This window comes from Echeneis naucrates, chromosome 13 (assembly GCF_900963305.1).
Source record: "Echeneis naucrates chromosome 13, fEcheNa1.1, whole genome shotgun sequence".
NCBI classification, from domain to species: domain Eukaryota; kingdom Metazoa; phylum Chordata; class Actinopteri; order Carangiformes; family Echeneidae; genus Echeneis; species Echeneis naucrates.
This window is the reverse complement of record NC_042523.1, coordinates 20,503,793-20,524,619: the sequence shown is the minus strand read 5'-3', so window position 1 is coordinate 20,524,619 and position 20,827 is coordinate 20,503,793. Positions and strand designations below refer to the sequence as shown.

Genomic DNA, 20,827 nt, shown 5'->3' with positions numbered 1-20,827 from the left:
CTCTGTCAGCTCTTGGTGTTGTTTTGTTGTTGTTGTTTTTTTTTTGTTGTTTTTTTTTTTTGCTGTTGTTGTTAATTTGCCACGTCTATTACTGTTTCTGTCCAATAAGCAGTCACTGCAGCAGGATGCCTCTGTCCAATCTATCTGCAGTTAATGTGTCATTACCACTAACAGGGAGTAATTCGGTCTTGTTTGTGCCAGTGTGTCAGGATTTCTGTACGTTTACATAATTTAATCTAAAGACTTTGTTTGTGCCTCAAAGAGGTAGTTTCACATCGCTGCTCGCAATTTATGCACACAGTCCTCAGACTCCTTTGTCATTTGTTGTGTGGAACAGCGCAGTCATGTTTGGAAAGTCTTAATTTGTCATCCATCAATTCGTGAACATAAAACTGAACAAAAAGTTTGTCAAGTCATCAAGTGATGGTTTGCATGTGCTCCCGTGAGGTCTTGGAGCTGCTTTGTGCTCACGGGGATATGGCGCACCTTCGATCTCTGAGACTGTGTATCCTTGCCCTCCTGGCAGGAATTCATCTCGCTACCCCTTAGGTTTTCACCTTGAACGTTACATCTGCAGCTAAACCAATCCTCGTCTGCAAGGTCTCTCTGTGGTTGAACTCTGTAATAGAACTGAATTGCAAGAGGAGCGATGACCCTCAGGGGGGCGAGTCAAAGCAATTCTTTCTCAAGAAGATTAAGGAGACATTCTGTGTGTGTCTGTGTGTCTGTGTGTGTGTGGGATAGAGAGACAATGTGCGATCAGCTCCAGGAGAGGAGATGGATGACATAAAGGTGCTGAACGCTCGGGTCAGACTGGCTTTCCTAACCATGGAGGACTGGGGCATTTGCATCGCTGACTGACTGACCCTTTGTACGTGCAATTGCTCTCCTGGAATATATAAAGAGATCAGGATAGATTAGGAAGTCAGAGGCTGAGATTGTAGAAAAAAATGCCTTCCTTGTCCACATCTACTGTCATGATGACTGATGTACACAGCGGATATGGAACATCGTATGCTTTCTTTCAATCTAATCCAAACCTGTACCGATCTATGTGGATATGTTTTGGTCCAGAAAGTAGTCATATCAGCTAAAAAAAAAAAAAAAAAAAGTGTTTTAAAAGTCGTCGTTGTCATCATGAATGACCGCGTGCAGTGGTCAAAGATAACAGAAACATAATTTGTCCCTGTACAGACTCTGTGGCTCTATAAACCACCCAACTGCACTTCCGCCTCCGCTCATATCATAATTATTACGGCATCTGGGTGTCACCTAGCAACAAAACTTAACTATGGATCATAATAACCCGCCGCACAGACGGCCAATGGGCTCGTCATTGGCAGGCCACACTCGTCTATCTGAGATACGCCCTCCTCTAGGATTGCTGCTGTTGTGTTTTTTTTCCTGACCATTTCATTTTGTGTCCCGACTTTGAGCGAAATGAACACACTCAAAGTCAGAAACTATTGCTCAGTGTGACTCAACTGGAAACAAACAGAATTGAAAGTTGCCTCATGCACCATGCCGTTTAATATACCTCAACATAATGGGGCTGTTTTGCAGAGTATTTGCAGTTACGCTTTGGCTGAGTCACAGATTACTTACTGGCCCACAAGTAAAAAAAAAAGCCCATTCTTGCATGAAAAAAAAAAAAAAAAATCTCATGCTCATTAGCAGTTTTACTGCTGTAGAACCATGTTTGAGGTCCTTGCTGCTTATGAGGCAGCATAAAATGTTTGAAGTGTGGCTCGGGACCATAACAGCTTTTGGCGAAGCGCCATATTGATGGAGAGTTTGAGGCGATCAGGATAAAGCCAACAGAAAACGGAGAACACATTGCCGTTTGTGAGATAATCCAAACCCCCCCCCCCCACACACACACACACACACACTCACATGCAAACAAAAATGAATTATGTTTATCTGACTGAGCATACAACCAGTTCTGATGTGATCACATTACAAAGCTAAGGTATAGAAGTGCGCCTATAGATCGAAAGACCACAGAGAGCGCTCTCTCGAATATCCGGGGAAGGAAATCGGTCTTTCACAGTCAGCCCGCTAGCTTTTCTCAGTTCGCATGCAAACCGGCTCAGATGAGTGCAGAAAGAAAACAGCAGCAGAACAGTTAGACATCTGCTCGTGCCCAAATCCACTCACAGACCACCTGACGCTTGGTCAAGGTTGGGCTTTAATGCAGAGGAGCTTTTTGTTTGTTTGGTTTTTTTCAAGCTTCACGTGTCCTTTGGTTGTGTTTTGTGCACGCTGTCTTAGCACAGCATCGGCAGATAAAGCAGCATACACCAGTGGAGACATACTCCATAGGGAACGCAGAGCTAATCTAAGGGAGTTAAAAGCTAAAAACCCATAGGTGATCTGTCGCTGTCCTCTCTCACCAACGAGTCATCATAACTGCTGATAGGTGATCATGTGATCAGCCTATCCAACAGGCTGGTCACTCACTAACTGGCATGCCTGAAAGTTGTGCATTGAACAAAAACGATTTAGCGTTTGCATTAAATGGATGAAACACAAACAAACAAAAAAGTCACTGAGGCGTTCAGACGGTTGTTTGGAACTATCACTTTAGCACATTGTACTCAAAACACAAAGCTTTGTGCCAAAGTTTGGCCTTATTTTATGATTTCGCTGACTGAGAGAAAGGGAGATGGGGAGCAAAAGGCTTCAGGGCAAGGCGTGTTGTGCTGTGTGCGTTGATGGTGGTACAGTATACTGCTGAGTATGTTGCTGGGTATCCTTTTTCCGTGCATTCTGCTGCCAAAGCTCAGGTTTTCATAGTAATGTCAGGGAAAACTATGTACGCATTCTTTATTTCTTAAAAGAACAAAACCTGCTGTCCTTTCATCTCTTGTGTCAGTCCTTATTTCTCTTGCAAACATATGCACCCATACACTCAATGCGAGTGCGTGTGGGCCCACAATTTGCTGGCGCAGCCAAATCTAGTTTGACAGAGTGTATTTGACTTTGGGTTGATTCAAAAAAAAAAAAAAAAAAAGAGGAACTCAAAGAACAAGCCTGCATCATTGATCTTTTATAGCTTACAGCACAGCCGAGAGCCATTTGTTTTCATGCAAAGGTGAGATAGTGTACAACAGAAAGGGGGTGAGGAATCAGAGTCCAGCTCTATGTCCTCCTCCTTGTTGGAACACCAAATGTTCAGGCCCAAAAAGATGGAGCGCTCACCTGGGAGCGGGTTCACCCCAGGATGACAGAAAATGTGTAGTTTGCTTTGAACTTTTCAGCTTGTTGTGAGAGCGGAGGTGTGCAGCGTGAGCCGGTGGCCGCCATCAAGGTGTCCGAGGGCAAGACGCCGCTGTCGCCGCGGCCCGGGAAGAATCTCAACTAAATGGAGCATAATGACAGGGACGCTGGCAGTTTGTGCTCCATTTCGCTTTTGATCCCGACCTTTGCGTCAGCGTAGCACACAGAGTTCGGATCTCACATGTTCCAAAGAATGTTGAGTAAAAGATGCGGTTCTGCTGCGGCGACGTGCTCGTCAGGAGGCCAAAGCCGTCGAAAGTTTCTGCCCTGCCTCGCTGCTCATTGGCTCACATTTTACACCACTGCCTGCGGCAGTGGTATCGTGTGTATGTTCGGTGGAGCATGTGTTGACGTGTTACCCCCCCTCTTCTCCCAAACTCTGTTTGCGCCTTCTGTGGCTTCCATCTGTCGGCATTATTCGGCAGACAGACTGTGCCTCTGACCAATTTGCCTTTTGCACCCAGTGAAATACGGTTGATAAAGATTTTGTCAGTTATTGGAGTGTTCAAAGATGAACCACATGAGGGGGAAAAAAAAAAAGTGGATTGTAGCTTCTCTGCCTATCACCAGGTTTTTAGTCAATTCGCTATGGTCGTAGTAATTTGAAGTGACAAGTGTTGCTGCTATTCATTAGAACGTTAACACATCTGAACTTGGGATTCTCCTTAAAATGTCAGCTTCTGCCTGACTGTACACGTTTCAATCAAACATGGCTGCTTGTTCTCAGCAATTATGATGTGGAAATTTAATTAAAAACTAGTTAGGTGCGACAATCCTATTCCCGCTGATGTTGTCAGTTGCTTTGCAACTGTGCACCCAAACACACAATGCATGCTGGTAACGACAGTGTAGCCACAACAAACCAACCACGGAGAGAAATACAACACCAGCTCATTTCAGCGTTGATGAGAAACTGCTGTTATTCTTTAATACACCATTGCAATGCTTAATGTGCACTTCCGTGGTATTTCGATAGTGGATTCCGTTTTTAAAAGCAATAGTTAAAAAACTGCAAACTAAAATTAATCTGGTCTGAGAGCATCTCTCTGTGAACTATTCTTGCCTTGCATACGTTCCTTTCAGATTCCAAACGCCTAATTTGAGGCTCGTATACCGATTCACGAATTCTCCAAGGTCAAACCATGAAGCCTGACGATATCACGAGAATATCATCAGGGTTGTTTTCACAAACTTGAAAATGCACCTTATGAGCCACAAAAGGATGTTACGCGTCTGCCTTCACAGGAATTACATTGGAAGTACAATGCAAGTAAGTGCAAGGAAGTACATTGATTTAAATGAGTGAATTAAATAGATTGGCTCTATAAAAGGATTGCAGGATTGCGGTCCACGAGCTGGCATTTTAAATTGGAATACAGAAGCAGCAGAATCTCTACGACAATATTGTTGCACAGAGAAACACAAAATGATGAAATTCAAGCAGTGAACACGCATCCAGGTAATACTGATGAAATCCAGGTCATGGTGAGGTGCCATTTTCACTTTAACATTGTATGGCTACCTCTGCTATATTGGACAAGACGCTCACGGGCAGGAGCAGGAGCCACATTGATGAGACTGGAAGACAGCAGGCTGTTGATTTGCAAAAGGACCAAAACAGCAATACTTGAAATGGACGGCAGCAAATTCTGCAGACGGTTGCTCATAAAAACAGAGCGATGAATTCATCTATTTGGCCACCTCTGCTTGTCTATGATCTAAACTTATTGTGTGACACATACAAAATTAGAATTTCAACTTAAGTGATCTTTTTTTTTTTTTTTTGCATATGCAATTTCACAAGAAATGGAGTGGTTTTGGACTGTATTAAATCATATCCTCACTGTGTCAGTGGTAGTTTAATGCAACCGTACTGTTGCATTGTGGGTTCTTTTATTCGCTGCAACAAAGCTCACCCATTCAGGCTCTGAATCAACAAGAACAGGTCTGTGTGCGCCACGATTTTCATTTCACACACTGAAGCCTTGGCTCTGTCTGGAACATCCACGATAAGAACAGTACACACAGCTTAAAGTGTGTCTTCTTTTTACATCAGAGTCCTGTAATCAGTCGTGCATCAAGGTTTCTCTCTGCTGCTCGGAGTTCTCCCTTTTGATCGGCCGGGGCTGTGCAAAGACGTTCTGCCACAGTCATTATGACTAATGAGACGGGGAGAAAGTCAAGGCACCTCATAATGTGTATTAATGAAATCACTCTACAGCAGCTGCCCTTTGATGCAGACCTTGTGTCAAAGGATTACAAAAGATCAAGTCACGTATTGCTAATGCATTTAGGACACAGTTGCAGATTTGATTCCAGCCCGCCCCGGCGTCAGCGTAACTCGTCATCCAATGTGATTACCCTGTTGCTGAGCATGAAGAAACAGACATATGAATGATGATAATGTTAGATTAGCCTCTGCTGAATTTCAAAGAAAAGAAACGCTTGATGTGATCACTTTTTTTTTTGTTTTCTTAGTTTAACCACAGATATGAATAATAGATCATGTTCCGCTTTCCCATCACGGGAGCCAATCCGTCCCTCCTGCGTCAGTGTCTCATTGTTTATCATTTAGCAGTTAACCTACAGCAAGACTTATCGTTGAAGGTGCCAATTACACTTTGTCTATTTTTACTCCATCGTGCATCGCCCCTGCTATTGTCACGAAATATCCTCTCGGGCTTGGTGCTTTATTGCTACAGTTTTTACAGCCGATGCAATGAAAAGTTGGCCGTGGCTACTCTATATCTGTCATCATCCTTGTGTTATATAGTCTAATAATGAGGTGGTACAAAGGAGAAGTGTGCGCAGCCAGTGAACCAAATTCAACAACAAAAGCTTTTTGCATCTGAGTGTATTGTTCGGTCTTCTCTTTATTTATCAATCACAGCAAATGAAAGTTATTAAGAGGTTGTTTTTTTTTTTTTTGTTTGTTTTTACGCTAACAATGAGCCAGTAATTTGCCTACATTCTAGCACACCACTGATCGGGACAGATTGTATCCTCCAAGTGTATGCTCTCACGAGGACAGATTGTTGTTAGTGTTAGAATCTGCTCTTATTTATTTGGTGAGGACGTCCAGTTTTATTTCTCCTTTAAAGCTGAGGAATGAAATAAACTTCATTCGGCAATCAGTCGGGACCCCTGGTGCATCATGCTCATTTTCTTGATCTAGCTTTTTTTTTTTTTTTTTTTTGCTTTCTTTCTTTCTTTTTATTTTTCTAAAAACCAAAACAGAACTCAGGTCTGGAAGGTCAGTAAATGAAATGAAGCAGTATATCAGTATATGCTTTAATCTCATCTGAGTTGGACTTGTGAAATTCTCTTCTGACCCGCCTTAATCAGCCCCCCCCCCAACCATTTACAAACAGTTCAAAGTGCTGCTTCTTGGCTCTCGGCAGGATTCAGTGGCGGGTTATTTTTTATTTTAATTTTTTTTCACTTTCTGCACCAACTGTCTGTAAGTTTCAGAATTCAATACGACATTTTTGGTGCACACTTCACAGAGCCTTGGATGGCCGGGCTCCACTGTATGTTTTAGGACACAGAGCTCTCAGGACGCTCTCCAGGGACGCTCTGGGGACACTCGGACTCAGTCGATGCCACCTACACTGAAACTGTTTGGACTCTGTTCTGATTGGCAGATTAAATGCACTATTAAATTTCTTTCAACTCGTGCCTTTTATCTGCTCCCCCCCTGTATTTTCACTTTACATTATTCTTATCTTTGTTTTATTTACGTTTTCCCATCTGATTTAATCCTTGCTGGCCCCTGTCTGTGAGAGGAACTGTAGAAATAAGTTTCACTTTGCTTCCAGTTTATATTCTGTGCCCTGCAGCCGAATATACGTATGTATGTATTCCTCCAAACCAAAACATCAACCGACTGAGTACATCCCACCAGCATCATAATAATAACCCCCTCTGTTTCCCAGTCCTCGGTTTGTTTGTGTGTCTGTGTGTTTCCCAGTGTGGGGTAGAGCAAGGGATCACTGGCCTTTTGTTAGGAAGTGGTTAAAGCTGCTGTGTGTCTGGCCTCCTCTTCCCCATCTCGATACCATACAAGGAACATTTCTGCCCATTACACACGCCAACGGACACACACATAATATCTCAGACTGAGCATTTCTTGCAATATATATGCAGCTAAAAGCCACACAGGAACCATTTGCATAAAAATGTCGATGCAAAGCAGCCCCTCATCTCCTTGCCATAGCTCAGCAGTCCCTCTAAGTGGGCTTAATGCAGATGCTCTTTCATAAATTGTGCAAACTCCAACATAGCAAGAATCTGCAGATGCTTGGATAAAAAGGTAACAGGCACTGATTATTGAGGGCCAAATTGGGAACAGCTCTGCAAGCACCCTCGCCAAAAACATTTCAGTGCTCCGTAACATTTAGCATCTCCCTCTTCTCCCTCTTCTCAGCGACCCCACCTCATGCAAAAAAAAAAAAAAAAAAAAAAAAATCTGCTGATCCTGTAAATAAGCCTAAACCACATCGCTGCTTTCCACTGGTTCAATCAGGCTGCCGGCGCTCAGAAAGAGATTAGTCACCGCATGTGTACCTGAACATTTGTGTGACATTTAAAGTTTGTTAGTGCAGTATCAACATCATTTATAGTCATCCTCCCTCCAAGTCGTACAGTATATGTTATTTTTAATACGGGCCATACTTGCATCCATCTACGAGTTTGAGTGCTAGAATTAAAGGCTTTATGGGTCTGACTCGGAATTGAAACAAAAATAGGAATACACCGTGCAGCGACTGACAATGATTCACATTAGTATTGTATTGTAGTAATGTATTTTCTGAACCAAATAAAATGCTAAATGTGCTGCCTAAATTGTTACTCTGCAGTTCATTAAGCACATCTTCGAATGAGCATTAGATCATGGCCTATTACGCCAGTGCTTGATTGGCAAGTGGTGAAATTAGAAGGCTCATTCCGCATTCTCATTTCTAGTTGAATTGGAAGTCACACTCATTCAAAACGTGCGTCCTTGCTTAGGTTGGAAGTGGATGTAATTACCCACTGAGCCACAGCCCCATGGCAGTCATGGCAGTCTAGACAAGAGGTGATTACATCTGGTTAAAGCTATTCACCGCTGAGCTTTTCCCCGTTCATGGTCAAGAGAGTGTTTGCACTCTCAGATCTGCTTTTTGCAACCTTTGTTTTTTTTTGCCTTTTTGGTTCTGTAGTAAGAACGACCAGAATAGACTCGATTGCAACATTCAGTGGGAATAATGTGTCTGATGCAATGTAGTCTTCGATTGGGATCAAAACTGTGTGATTTAAGTATCTTTTCTTTTTACGATTAGAAATGAAAGACTTCATGGGATTTGATATGTTTATTTCATCTTTCACTTCACAGCCACTTTCAGATTATGTAATTTCACCGCACTAAATCGTCCCTATCTGCATAAAGTCTTATCTGCCGGAGAGTTCACTGCAAATCAGCGTGAAATGTGAACGCCCGGCAGCCAGAGGTAACTGGATACCTGCGAGTGGACAGTTTGTTTGAAGACGAGTGATAATGTGAGCCCTGCAGGGAGAGCTTCTCTCTGCACAGCTTCACCGAGAGATGAGCGGAACGCTGTGGACCTGGTTAGGGTTGGATGTTTCTCAGGGAATTTTTAATGGCTATTTTTGTCTTATTATGTGGACTCCTGTCCAAATAAGCAGGAGGGAGCATCACATGCTCCCTCAGCAAACGCAAATTAATTTTCCCCTTTAAAAAACTTCTCAACATCCCAGTTTCATAATTGTTTTGTCCCCCTCCCTTCTCCCCAGTCCTCACTCAGTTGTGTCTCTCCAAAAGGGACCTCAGGTGGTGCTGTTGTCCTGACAACCAATAAGGGGAGCATCACAGTCAGACAGCTGGATAATCTGAGAGAGACAGGGAGGGAGGGAGAGAGAGAGGTGGAGGGGGGGCAGCAGAGAGGGGAGGGAGGGAGAGAGAGGGGTCAGCAGGGGGGGGATAGGGAGAGAGAGAAGGGGGGGGACAAGGAGAGGGAGAGACAGAGAGAAAGAGGGAGAGAGAGAGAGAGAGAGAGGGAAGGGATCGAGGGAGATGGGGGAGCAACAGAAAGGGGAGGGAGGGAGAGAGGGGAGAGATGGAGGGAGATAGGGAGATAGAGAAGGAGAGGGGGGGCGGGGGGGGGGCAGGGGGGGAGAGAAAGAAAGGGAGGGAGTGAGAGAGAGAGAGGGAGAGAGAGAGAGAGAGAGAAAGGGAGAGAGAGAGAAAGAGGGAGAGAGAGAGAGAAAGAGAGGGAGGTTAGGGAGAGAGGGGAGAGATGGAGGGAGATAGGGAGAGAGAGAAGGGGGGGCAGAGAGGGAGGGAGGGAGGGAGAGACAGGGACAGAGAGAGAGAGAGGAGGTGGTGGGATGATCTCCCCAGACTCCAAACAGAAGCCTGCCTCCCTCCTTCGCCGCCGCTGGCTGTGCCGTCACTTTGCGCGGACAACCACTGCGCGTCAGTTGGACTATTGAGCGAGGAATCCCGCACAACACCGCACGTTTTTGCCCCCGCAAAAAAAAAAAAAAAGTCTCATTAGGGAAATCGACTGCTTTGGACCTAAAGGCATCCCGCGTTGTTGTTTTTATAAGTGTGGACAACTACTCCTCATCCTCCCCCCCTTTTTTTTTTTTTTTTTTTTTTTTTTTTTTTTTTTGATTTTTCCTCTTTTTTCATATTCATTTTTTTTCCTTTACCCCGTTGGATCTATCTATCTTCTGAAACTCGGCGCGCTCCCGTGTTTCATAAAATGCAAGCCGGACGCAAATCGTGTTGGAGGCAATTGCAGGCTTCTTTTTTCAGACTGCTGTGTCTTATCCCCACAGGATTCCCCGTCCGGAGTGTGGACATGCAGCGGGCCACCGACAACATCACCATCCGCCAGGGCGACACGGCGATCATAAGGTAAGCCTTCATCCTTCAACTTTTCCCTCTCCTCCATGATTCCCCTCCGGATGCGCAGCAGCATCATCATCATCATCGTTGTCGTCGTTAGGACAGCGATGATGAAGAGTATTCTGCCTTCACCACTTTTGTCTTCGTCCCCACTGCGGTAAACTTAAGAGTTTCCCCCAGATCCACGCTGGGTGGGATGCGTTTAGGTGCGATTTGGAACTTTTATCTCCGTAAGCCAACCCCGACGTGAGCCCCATATAATATTCATAATAAGCCCCCCCCCCCCCTCCATGTTTTTTCAAACGAGTTCATGCTCATTGAATTAATTGAATTAATGCTGATAATCAAGTGTAATTTAAACTCTTACGCTTTTTGGTGCTACGCCTCGTTCCGCAGGATATGACATCCCACTTTTAAGGGATTCAAACGGAAGCGTCTTTATTTCTCTGCTTCATTATGATTATTTTTTTGTTATTTCCTGTACATCTGTGTGTTCTCACTGAATAAAAACAGCCCTTTTGACATAACGCGAAGTGCGTCACGGTGTCCAGGGACGCGAGTTAATGGCTTCCACTTAACACGGTGAAGAGGATGATACCGGGAGACGGAGAACTGTGCACCATTGTTCACATGTTACAAATCTCAGTGGGATGTGCAGAAAAAATTAATTAGGCGTGTGTGTGTGTGGTTCACAGAGGGATGAATGTGAAGCACCATTTGGGTCCTGCCCTGTGGATCCATTATTTTATTTACTTAATCACTTCCCAGAGAACCTAAGCTGTCAACTCAGAGGCATTGTGATCCTGCTCGGCAGATGTCAGAGACCACGTGATCCCAGCCATGTGTTTTGTGGCGGGATTTAGATTTGGGTGCTTTTTGTAAACAAGCAGCTTTGCCTTAACCCCCCCCAACCCACCCCCGCACCTCCCACCTCCCACCATGCAACCAGCCTGCAGCTCCCCTTCCCATCCACCTCTCAAAACAGGATGCACTGTAGGGAAGTCCACTGGTATAATAAGCTGCACACAAAACATTCAATCACATTGATCCCCCCCCCCCCCTTCCACACACACACACACACACACACACACGCTTTCTCTGTCCTCTCCTGACTTTCAGCGGCACCACCCAGTGCCCTGTAATGAGTGTGAGAATATGCAATGCAGTTATGGTATAGACTTTCAACACAGCCTGCCAAAAAACGCCTGCAGACCCACAACCACATTTCCACACATGTGCCTCCTGTGCCTGTTTGTGTAGACACGAAACAAACAACACCCACACGCATGCAAAGAGTAAATCCTTTCAGTGGATTCCTTCTTGCAAAGCAGGTGCCATCCATCCAGGTACCAACTGATGAAATTAGTCAGTTGACTCAGTTACCGCTGAGCTCAACACGGGTCACAGCTATTTGTTTCACTTTCCCAATCCAATTGGCTGCTTCTTTGCTATATTCGGCTGTTTAGTCGCCCAGTCAGTCTACATCCTTCGAAGGTGACGGCAGACTTTGCACTCAGCAACAGCCAAATTAGATTATTCTTTCTGAGAAAACACTTGCGTCCCAAGTCTGCCGTTTTTTTTTTTACCACATCACCTCTGATGAATGATCCCTGAATAATTATCTGCGGTGATCATTCAGTGGGCGTCATAATTAATTTTTACCCGTATGAAGCATCTCATTGCCGTTAGTGATCAATCTTTGTTATTGTCAGTCACAAGAGGGTAAACAGCTGTTCGGACCTTTGCAGCTCTGTTGAAGAACAACTATTTTTCACACCCAGTTCCCACATGACAAATTGGATACGAGAGGAGGAGGTGGAAAAGGATGAAAGTAAAAAAAAAATAAATAAAAAAAAAAGGTGACAGCTAAAACTTTAAGCCGGGACGAGGGGCTGTTGGTCAGTAATTTGCAGAGCTACGCTGGTGTATCTGATTCCATAAGCCGGGTTTTGTGAGGGCTGAGGGGATATTGGTGACCTGGGGGCGTAATAAGGCCTGTGCTCTTTTAGTGGAGCCTGGCCTGTGGCTGCAGTCGTGACATTCATGGCACAAGAGGAGAGGTGCTGTAGTCGAGGAACAATATGTGGCCAAACAACCGCTGTGACAGCACACACAGCAGCGGGTCTTGCTGCCCGAATGTGAAAAGAATTTATATACATCTATTTACCAGACGTCCACAACTGTGCTGTGCTAAAATAAATACACAGCGAAAGCTTTTCTCTTAAAGGTTAAAAGGTTTGGATTTGCATCGCTGTTATAACCCTGTCCGAAGCCAACCCATAACTGCCTTCTCACAACTCTATAATGACTGAATTAATTGGCATCAGGAGACTATTCAGTGTATTACTTCATTCTTGTCTGGTGCATTTCAAAACCACATTTAAAAGAGAGCGATGCCTGAAAACAAAGTGTAAATATTTTGGATTTTTAACAGCCTGCCTTAACAACCACATTTCAAATTTTGCTGTGGGAGGCATGCACACGTGTTGCGCGCAAGTGCTCTGCTCATAGAAAGTCGCCCTGACCCCCATCAAAAGTCAACATAAACCAAATATTGACAGATACCTCCACCAAACGTCGGTGCCTACAGGGAGCGGAAGTGAATCTTGTCTTCTGTCTTCCAGGGCTGAAATTCAGCCGTTGCTTTTGCTCTCCTTGAAGTCAGCTTCACATGCGAAGACTTAGCCACTGTTAACCTTTGAACTCTTTCGCCTGAGAAGGCCACCAAGGGGTTAATCCGAAGGAGATTACTCCCCGTGAGCGCAGTCGCCGTGGGTGGAGTTGCGTAAACATTTTCACACTGTCGTTTGTGGTGTGAAGTGAATTAGAAGTCGTCTGATGTGCAGCAGGCGTAGGATTAAACTCCAGTTTCTTGGGATCCTTGGTTGTTGTGTAACAGAGAAACCATGTGAGCACATTACATCTTAAGGTTTCTACCATTTTAATAATCTGTTGACTTCAAAGATTACCAACTTTCTGGGTCTTACCTTTGTCCCCGGGCTGTCTTCTTCTTTCTCTAAATGGTCGATTTTAATTTTTTTTTTGAACATTTGTATCTGTTTGAAACAACATTTGCCCCTGGAAAGCATGAACATAAATCCCTGCATGCTAAATGTGGCCTGTATCCCAGAAGTCATGTTTCAGATGCAGAAGATTTAGGTCATTGCGAAACACCACATATTTCAGAGCCTCTTTCCATGGCGACTTAGCCTATTTTTTTATTTATTTATTTTTTAATAAGCGTGATGCCAACAAGTGAAATCAAACTCATCCTGAATGAGTCACAGTGTGAATCTGAGAAGAGAAAGAAAAGTTTTTCCACATTTCTTTCAGGCATTTCTGTGCCACAATAGTTTACTTTTTAATTGCTTTTTTGATTCCCACCCTTTGCGGTGCCTGTAAGGGGAAGGTTGCAATGTCAGACAGAGGCCCTGATAATTGACAATTGCTTATTAAAGCATTAATGACACAGTCGCTCTGATTGCTCTCCTCTGGGTCAATTATCTGCATTTTGACAATACACTCTGCTCGGCTTGTTTCTTTCGGGGAAGATGATTCTGCACTTGCACTTTGTCCCAGAGGGTCCCCGTTAAAACTTATGCGAGAACTCAGTCTTTAATTTGAGTTTGAGTCACTCAGATATTGCAAATGCGAAATATGCTAGAGGCTCACACGCTGCATAAGACATGATGTTAGTCTAATTCAAGATCCCAAACAAATCACAATGCCAGAGAATAATGAAAGCAGTTATTTTCATTTGTATTATTAAAGCCGTTGAACGACTGTGTGTGTGTGTGTGTGTGTGTGTGTGCGCGCATGAGCCACACTCCGAACAAAAAACACTTTGGAAACAAAGACGTTTCTGATGCAGGAAATCTGCTTCTGTTCCCAGCATGCATCACTGTGAGGAAAGCTCATCATTTGTTTCAACAAATCTAAACCAAACTAAATCATCCCGTTATGTTCATTTGAGGACGAATTTGAGAAAACTAGTTAAAACAAATTCAATATTTGCAGTTTAAAAAAAAAAAAAAAAGGCATCTGATTGCATATTACATAATTGAGAGGTTTGCAAGATAATTCGATATCCATCTTCTCTCCAGCAACTGGGCTGGTGTTGCTGGTTATGAAATGGAAGAATAACTTTTTTGCACACCTAGTGACAGGTAGGAACTTTGAGCAGCACGATGAATGAAAGTCGTTTATTTCCTTTAATGGATGTAAGGGATGTGAGTGTATTGGAGCTGCTTGTCTGTTTCTCTGCAGTTCCACAGTCACCAGAAACAGTCTAGCCTTTGCACCAGGTTTATATCCTGTGTAAAAAGTCCTGAAAAAGCACGATTCCATAAGATGGAAACGTCCCCTCATGAGGCCTTAAAGTTGCACCAGAAAGAGACCAAGACATCAACCAAGGATGATGAATGGTTCGGATATTAATTCCTCAAAGTGACACACTTGCTATTCTTTGAATCCGTGAAGCTCCATGAGAGGTCACTTGGAGTCTGTGACAGTAAACTTTAACATACATCACTGCCATAAGAAAAAAAACAAAACAACACAAAGACAAAGAAGTATTGAATTGCACTGTGAAATCTATGTGAAAGATGCCGCTGATAGCCCATAGAATTGACCTGTAATCAACATTTCCTGCCGTCACACTAAATGATAACAGAGACACAGTGCAAGATATTCATTTTCACAAAGCTGAGGAAAGCTGATGCTGTGGATCATACAGTTCAGCCTCTATTCCAAGTAGAGGGAGCAAAATGGAGGAACAACAGATCAATTTCTGGATTTCCGGAAAGAGGGCAACAGTGCAACATAATCTGGGATGTCCAGCCCCCAAGGGGTCTCCATATTTCTCTCTTCAGCTCGTCAGATCTGAGTGCTGCCTTTTTTTTTTTTTTTTTTTTTTTTTTTACACTACAGAGCCTCCCTAGGCAACTCTAAGCTCTCTATTTCTCTCTCCTCCTCCTCCCCCCATTTTTTTTCTGTCTCTGCCAGTGATGAATCGTCTAGCTATGCTGACTTAACCTGATTTGCAGAGTGGACATGAAGTCAGTCAAGAGAAAGGAGCAGAAAAAGAGTGACTTTCAATGAGGGGGACATTTTTAAGAGGGAAGAGTGATGGCCAGCGAGCACAGGCCAAGGAAGAGAGAAAAGTATGATGGGTAGAATTAGGGTGCGAGGGAGGGGGGAGGGGGAGGGCAGGGACACAGTATTAGTACAATCAGCAAAATAATCCCTTCTGTTCCAGCCTGGGTCGACGTAGGATTTTCAAATCAATTTCACTTCCACTCATGATGCTACAGTGGGAGACCTGGGCGGCTGCCAGTCGGGTCATTATCGTCTTGTCCCCATTTTGGTTTGGGACAGGGCAGAGGTGAGAGAGAAGGCTTTTGGGGGAACGTGGGTTTTGGTTGATATTTTGCCAATTCTGTGAAGTTTTAAAAAGTCCTTTTGGAACGCCTCAGAATCATCACAAGTTCCAAGGCTTTCATCTCGGTCAGCAGGATCTGAACAATGGCCTGTGGAGACGGAGGAAATTCTTTTGACATGACAAATGAACAGAGTTCTGTCGCCGCTTCTCGACAGAGACTCACAGTCCAGCACGGTTCAGCGTACCGCCTAGGCCCCCTTCAAAAACCCCAACCAGACACGCTTTCAGCCTGTAATTTGATGCTTGATGTCCTCAGAAAACATACCGAGGATGGTCTGAGCCCTTCATTATGTGCTTTCAATGTGTTTTTGTGAATAACTCAGTTGTAAATTACCAGAAGAGCCAGATGTGGGATGTTTTTTTTTTTTTTTTGTTGGTTTTTTTTTCCCCCATACACCAGAATATCAAAGCAGTGCTTCTCTCTAAAAGCAACTCAACTCCATGTCTCTCTTTACCAAGGCTTTTGTTGGACTGGCCATAATGTCCCTGAGTGCATAAACAAACTACTTGGAAATTTCTCACAGCCTCTGGCCACATATAGACAAAGCAAAACCAAGGGGAGTGGAGGAGTATTTTTACTCTTTGCTGAAAATGCCAAAATGTCAGACCTTTATAGAGGGGGCTGTAGATGTAGTATTTAACTCAAAGGTCATGTTTTAAGTATGTAAGTATTTATTTATTTATTTATTTATTTATTTATTTATTTATATGACATGACTTTCGTTTTCTTCGTACTTTGTCCTCCTCATTAAGGTTTTGTCTTTCACAGCTTTAGGAGTATAACTTTTGTGTCATCACGATTGATTCTAAAATCAGCAGAGCTTCTTAAAAATCACAAGCTCTTTTCATCTCAGCTGCCATTTACCAGTCAGTGTTCAACACTTTAGCTGCCACGTTAAACTTGAGAGAATTAAAAAAAAAAAAAAAATCTGCAATTTGAATTTAAAATCAACCAAAAATTTGGAGGTCTTCCTGAGATGGGAAGAGACAAATGAATAATGAGAATGAGGCAGGGTTAGGCTCACTTCGGCTTGTAGCTGTGAAAGCAGGTTAAATAAATTTAAGTCTCTCAGGCACTCGGGATGAATTCAAATTAAAGCTGAAACATGTGGCTTTGAGCAATGATGACTCGAGTCCCAGCTGTAAATCCACGTGAGTTTAAAGCAGCTTAGAGGCCCTGCAGTAAGTATAGTCCCGGATGAGCACAGTCACTGTTGTTTGCCTCCCATCTCCTCTGAAATCGGCAAAAAAATAAAATCAAAATCTGCTCACTGACCTACTGACATACTGAAAAGGATGAGGTCGCGTCATCGCGGGTGTGGCTTCACAGCTGTGTACATGCCATCATAAGTATAGTGTTTAAGAATTGAAATTGTAGGCTACATTCCTTCCTCATACATCACAAAATTAAGGAGTTAAAGTGCAACCCTGACGCCTCAATGACTGCACTTAAACGGGTTGTGCCATTTTAGTGGAAATGCTGTCCAGAGGGCACATCGTAACCTGTTGTCTTGTGAACACAATGATCGTCGAAGCGTTGCCAAAGTGACCATTGCTCGCTTTCAGAGCGCGTTCGGTGGTTGAGAAAATGTACAAACAGCCTCAATCATATGTTGTTTTCCTGTGGCCCGAAAGAGAGCACGGTACAATCATCTTCGACGCTTGCACCTGGAGGGAATCTGTGAGCGCTGTTACCTCCCACCAAGAAGGTTTTGGTCTTCTTACACGTTTTTGTTGGCGAACCTTACAATTTCAAACTGCTGTGTTGGTTAGATATTAACGCAGACAGAATTATGTTAGGGCAATGTATTTTTATCAAAATGCCGAACCAGCCCCTTGATGAACGAGTCTTCAGCACAAAGGCCTGTCTCATCAAACCATGCAGGCGCAGTGTTTGCTGGATGTGATCATTTACCTTCATTCTTGATATTAATAGCTCCTCGCGGTCAGCATTCAAATGCAGACGCTAGTTTTCTTTTAGGCATTATTAATGGGACAAACACAACATGTACAATGTCCTCTCTTACCATTCTTCAAAACACCATTATTTGGTTTGACGTAAACAATCAGTGGTAATGGATGAGGATAAGCCATGACGAGATCTTTAATTGCTCGACAAAATGGCAAAGTCTGGAAATGACTGATAAGGCCCCGCCATCATGTTTGTCAAGGGGAGTCCACTGTACGGGCTCAGTCGTGCTGAAAGGCATCAGTACTGTGAACTGGTGTCGTTTGTCTGTACTACAATCAAGGGACACAACGGATAAGAGCTATCTTCACTCTGTCACTGTATAATTCTCCATTTGCCGTTACTTGTAATGCGTAGCAGCAAAACAATTGAAATGAATATGCAAAAAGTGATCAGGTTGCTTTGGACGCTGGCAGCAGTCCATGCACATCTACCTCGTCATTTTTACATGACAGCAGCACCTGCAGATGTCGTATTGGAAGGTTTAACATGCAGCACGTCCCCTGCATTATCAGGAACGGCTTTTTGGGGACAATGAAATCCGCTGGTTGACAATATCCATCACTGAAATGTCACATTTTTTTCTAATGGCCAAACGTAGGTTGTGTAATTGGTGAAGGAAGTCATTTGACTGATAACGGTTGATGATGCAAAAAGGAAAAATGTCCCAGTGTTCCACATAAATGGGGTTTGCGTAATTTTATGTGAAATGGAGGTGTTTATTATTTCCTGGAAGATATATTCTAATGGCTTGTTTCATTTTTCTCTTATAATACATAATAAGCTGCTGCTAAAGGCAACTGAGTGGCCTTTGAATAATATGGAACCTTTCCGTTGTGCTAAATGTAAATTTAATGTGTTCATTTGCAGAATTTGCTGCTTATTTATTACGAACTAAAACGAGGGCACAAACCACGGGAATGGGCTGCATGATTGATTATGACATTCACATAAATCCTGTGCAAGATTTCCAAATGAAAACTAGATTGTGATGATATTAGCGGATTAAATTAGTTGTTCTTAGTTTTGTTAAGATTAATTCTATCGGTGCAAATTACTTTGGAAGTAATTAGCAAGAGTGGGAAAACAGCTGGGTTCTAGTGAAGGCAACTTCACTTATCCAAAAGGCGAAATAAATAAATTAATAATAACAACAGCAGAAAATCAACAGCCTGTGCTTGTGAAAAACAGCTTGGCTATTTGCATTTTGCCGCCCGGTGTACTGTCAGCACTGTGCGTGACACAGGAACGGCACATTTTAACATCTGTAATCCAAAAAATCATTTCTGTTATACTGTTAATGAATTTGAGTGAAACATAGTGCAGTATGATGAAAGTTGCCTCTGTTTTTCATCGTTGTGGTAACTAACTTCACCTGAATGCCGAGCTTCAGGACTAACAATAACACCAATGACCTGTTGCTTTCACGCCCAGGGGTACTTAAACATGTTTTCATATGCGTTATCCTACTGAGTTTCGCTCCCCGCTGCAAAAGAAAAGGACATGAAAAGGCCACGGTGTGAAAGGTGTAGCAGATTAATTAGGGTTCCTCTCTTGAGCATTTGGCATTTGAAGAAATGGGAATGAATCCGCGGCCTACTTGCTCTGCGCTCCCATCTGATTTGTACAGTACAAATGTGTCAGCTGTAAGAATAGCTGAACTGAATTCATTCGACGTATACAGTTTTGTGTTGCGGATTTCACTTTCAACGTTTGCAGTTACAGGCAGGAGAAGAAAAAAAAAAAAAAAATCTCACGTCGTCGACCATTACCAACCAATTGAATTTAATCCTCTACCCAATGAATCGACATTGTTTTCAATTACTGGAATCCCACTCTTGTCTCTGTGTAGTATACAATTACCTACAATTAAATCAGGTCCTCCAGTGAGTAGTTCATGTATTGATTTCTGATAGCCCCACATTTCTAAACTCCTTGCTGCCTCTTTTGGAAAAAAGAAAGTGAATAAATAAGAGTACCACTCACGCTTGGCAAAGCCATTTTGTCAGTGGGCTTTCGGAGTGCATCCCAGGCTTGAGTAATTCATTGCTACCTGACGCGCGCTACCTCAACCGCATTAGTTAAAGTAGTGTGGTGCACTCGCATTCAAAAAGCTGTTTCATACAAAGGTGCTCTCATCACCTGAGGACAAGGGGTGGCCTTTGGCAGCATCTGGCAGCACGTCAGGGACAGAAACGTTAACAACGGTGCAATGGTCGGTCTTTCTAAAATGGTTTGTGTTGCAGTAGAGGAATGGTTGAGTGGTAAAATGGTTCGCAGCCGCTTAAAGTCACTTCTTTTTTCTTTTTGCATGAAAAGCAGTAGTTTTTCCTTTAGTCATTGTAACTGTAGAAACACGCTGTATGAAATGGCCTCATACGCTCCGACATGTCTAGACTGGGGGCTTTCAAAGCCTGAGACAACTGTGAACTCCTCCCACGCCCTTCTCCCGGATTTCTTGTTTGACCTTAATTTAGAAATACTCATGCTTGAAGTTTCAGATGCACCGTTTCTGTAACATGTGAAGTATACGGTAGCCATGGATTTGTTCATCTCTGGCAATCTCTGTGCCAAAGTGCAAATGGAGACCTATCACAGCTCCCAAGTTCATTTTTTAAACATTTATGAGCGTTTTCCCTTCAAATGAAGTCAGAATTAATCATATCCACAAAAAGGAGACGTCGGATAGGAGCGAAAAATTTTGATGATTTTAACTAACGTCACGTTTTTTGAAACAACATCCTGTTTGCAACAATATTTTGGTCCTAAATGAGCTTAACCGCGTGAAAGAGCTGCAAAAGTCATCACTGCACCTCCAGATCAGCTGCCACACTATACCTGAGTCCACCTGCCCGAGTTGTTGTCCTATTATTGTCCATTTTCAGCCCTGACAATGTCATCAATAATATATAAAAAACAAATAAATATTAAAATATTATTTATGACCAAGCTGAGAGTCATTCACGCAAATGCATTCTGCTGGGGGCATTTTCAAAATCATTTCTAATTTTCCTTTCCATCTTTAAAATACTTTGCCCTCACTTTGAACTGTGCTCTCTGGTTTATGTGAGAATGAAGCAATCGTGTCCCCGAAAAGTTGGTTTGATTTTTCAGCTTGCTTAACGACTACGGCCCCCAAAAAACGTAGGCGTTTGCAGGCATTTGCATCTTATTGCTGTCTCGCCATGCAGAAGGACTGAACGCAATGTGGTGTGCCTGAAGT

General features: G+C 43.2%; 1 protein-coding gene across 1 annotated transcript in view; it reads left to right on the top strand.

Annotated features, from left to right (window-relative positions):
* Window positions 1-10,005: 10,005 nt before the first annotated feature.
* The window catches only part of lsamp (limbic system associated membrane protein), a 170,721-nt gene continuing 159,899 nt past the window's right edge, over window positions 10,006-20,827 (top strand). The window contains exon 1 of the mRNA XM_029517246.1: window positions 10,006-10,204. Within this exon, the coding sequence (XP_029373106.1) occupies window positions 10,050-10,204 (155 nt within the window). The 5' untranslated portion in view covers window positions 10,006-10,049. The remainder of the gene's footprint in view (window positions 10,205-20,827) is intronic.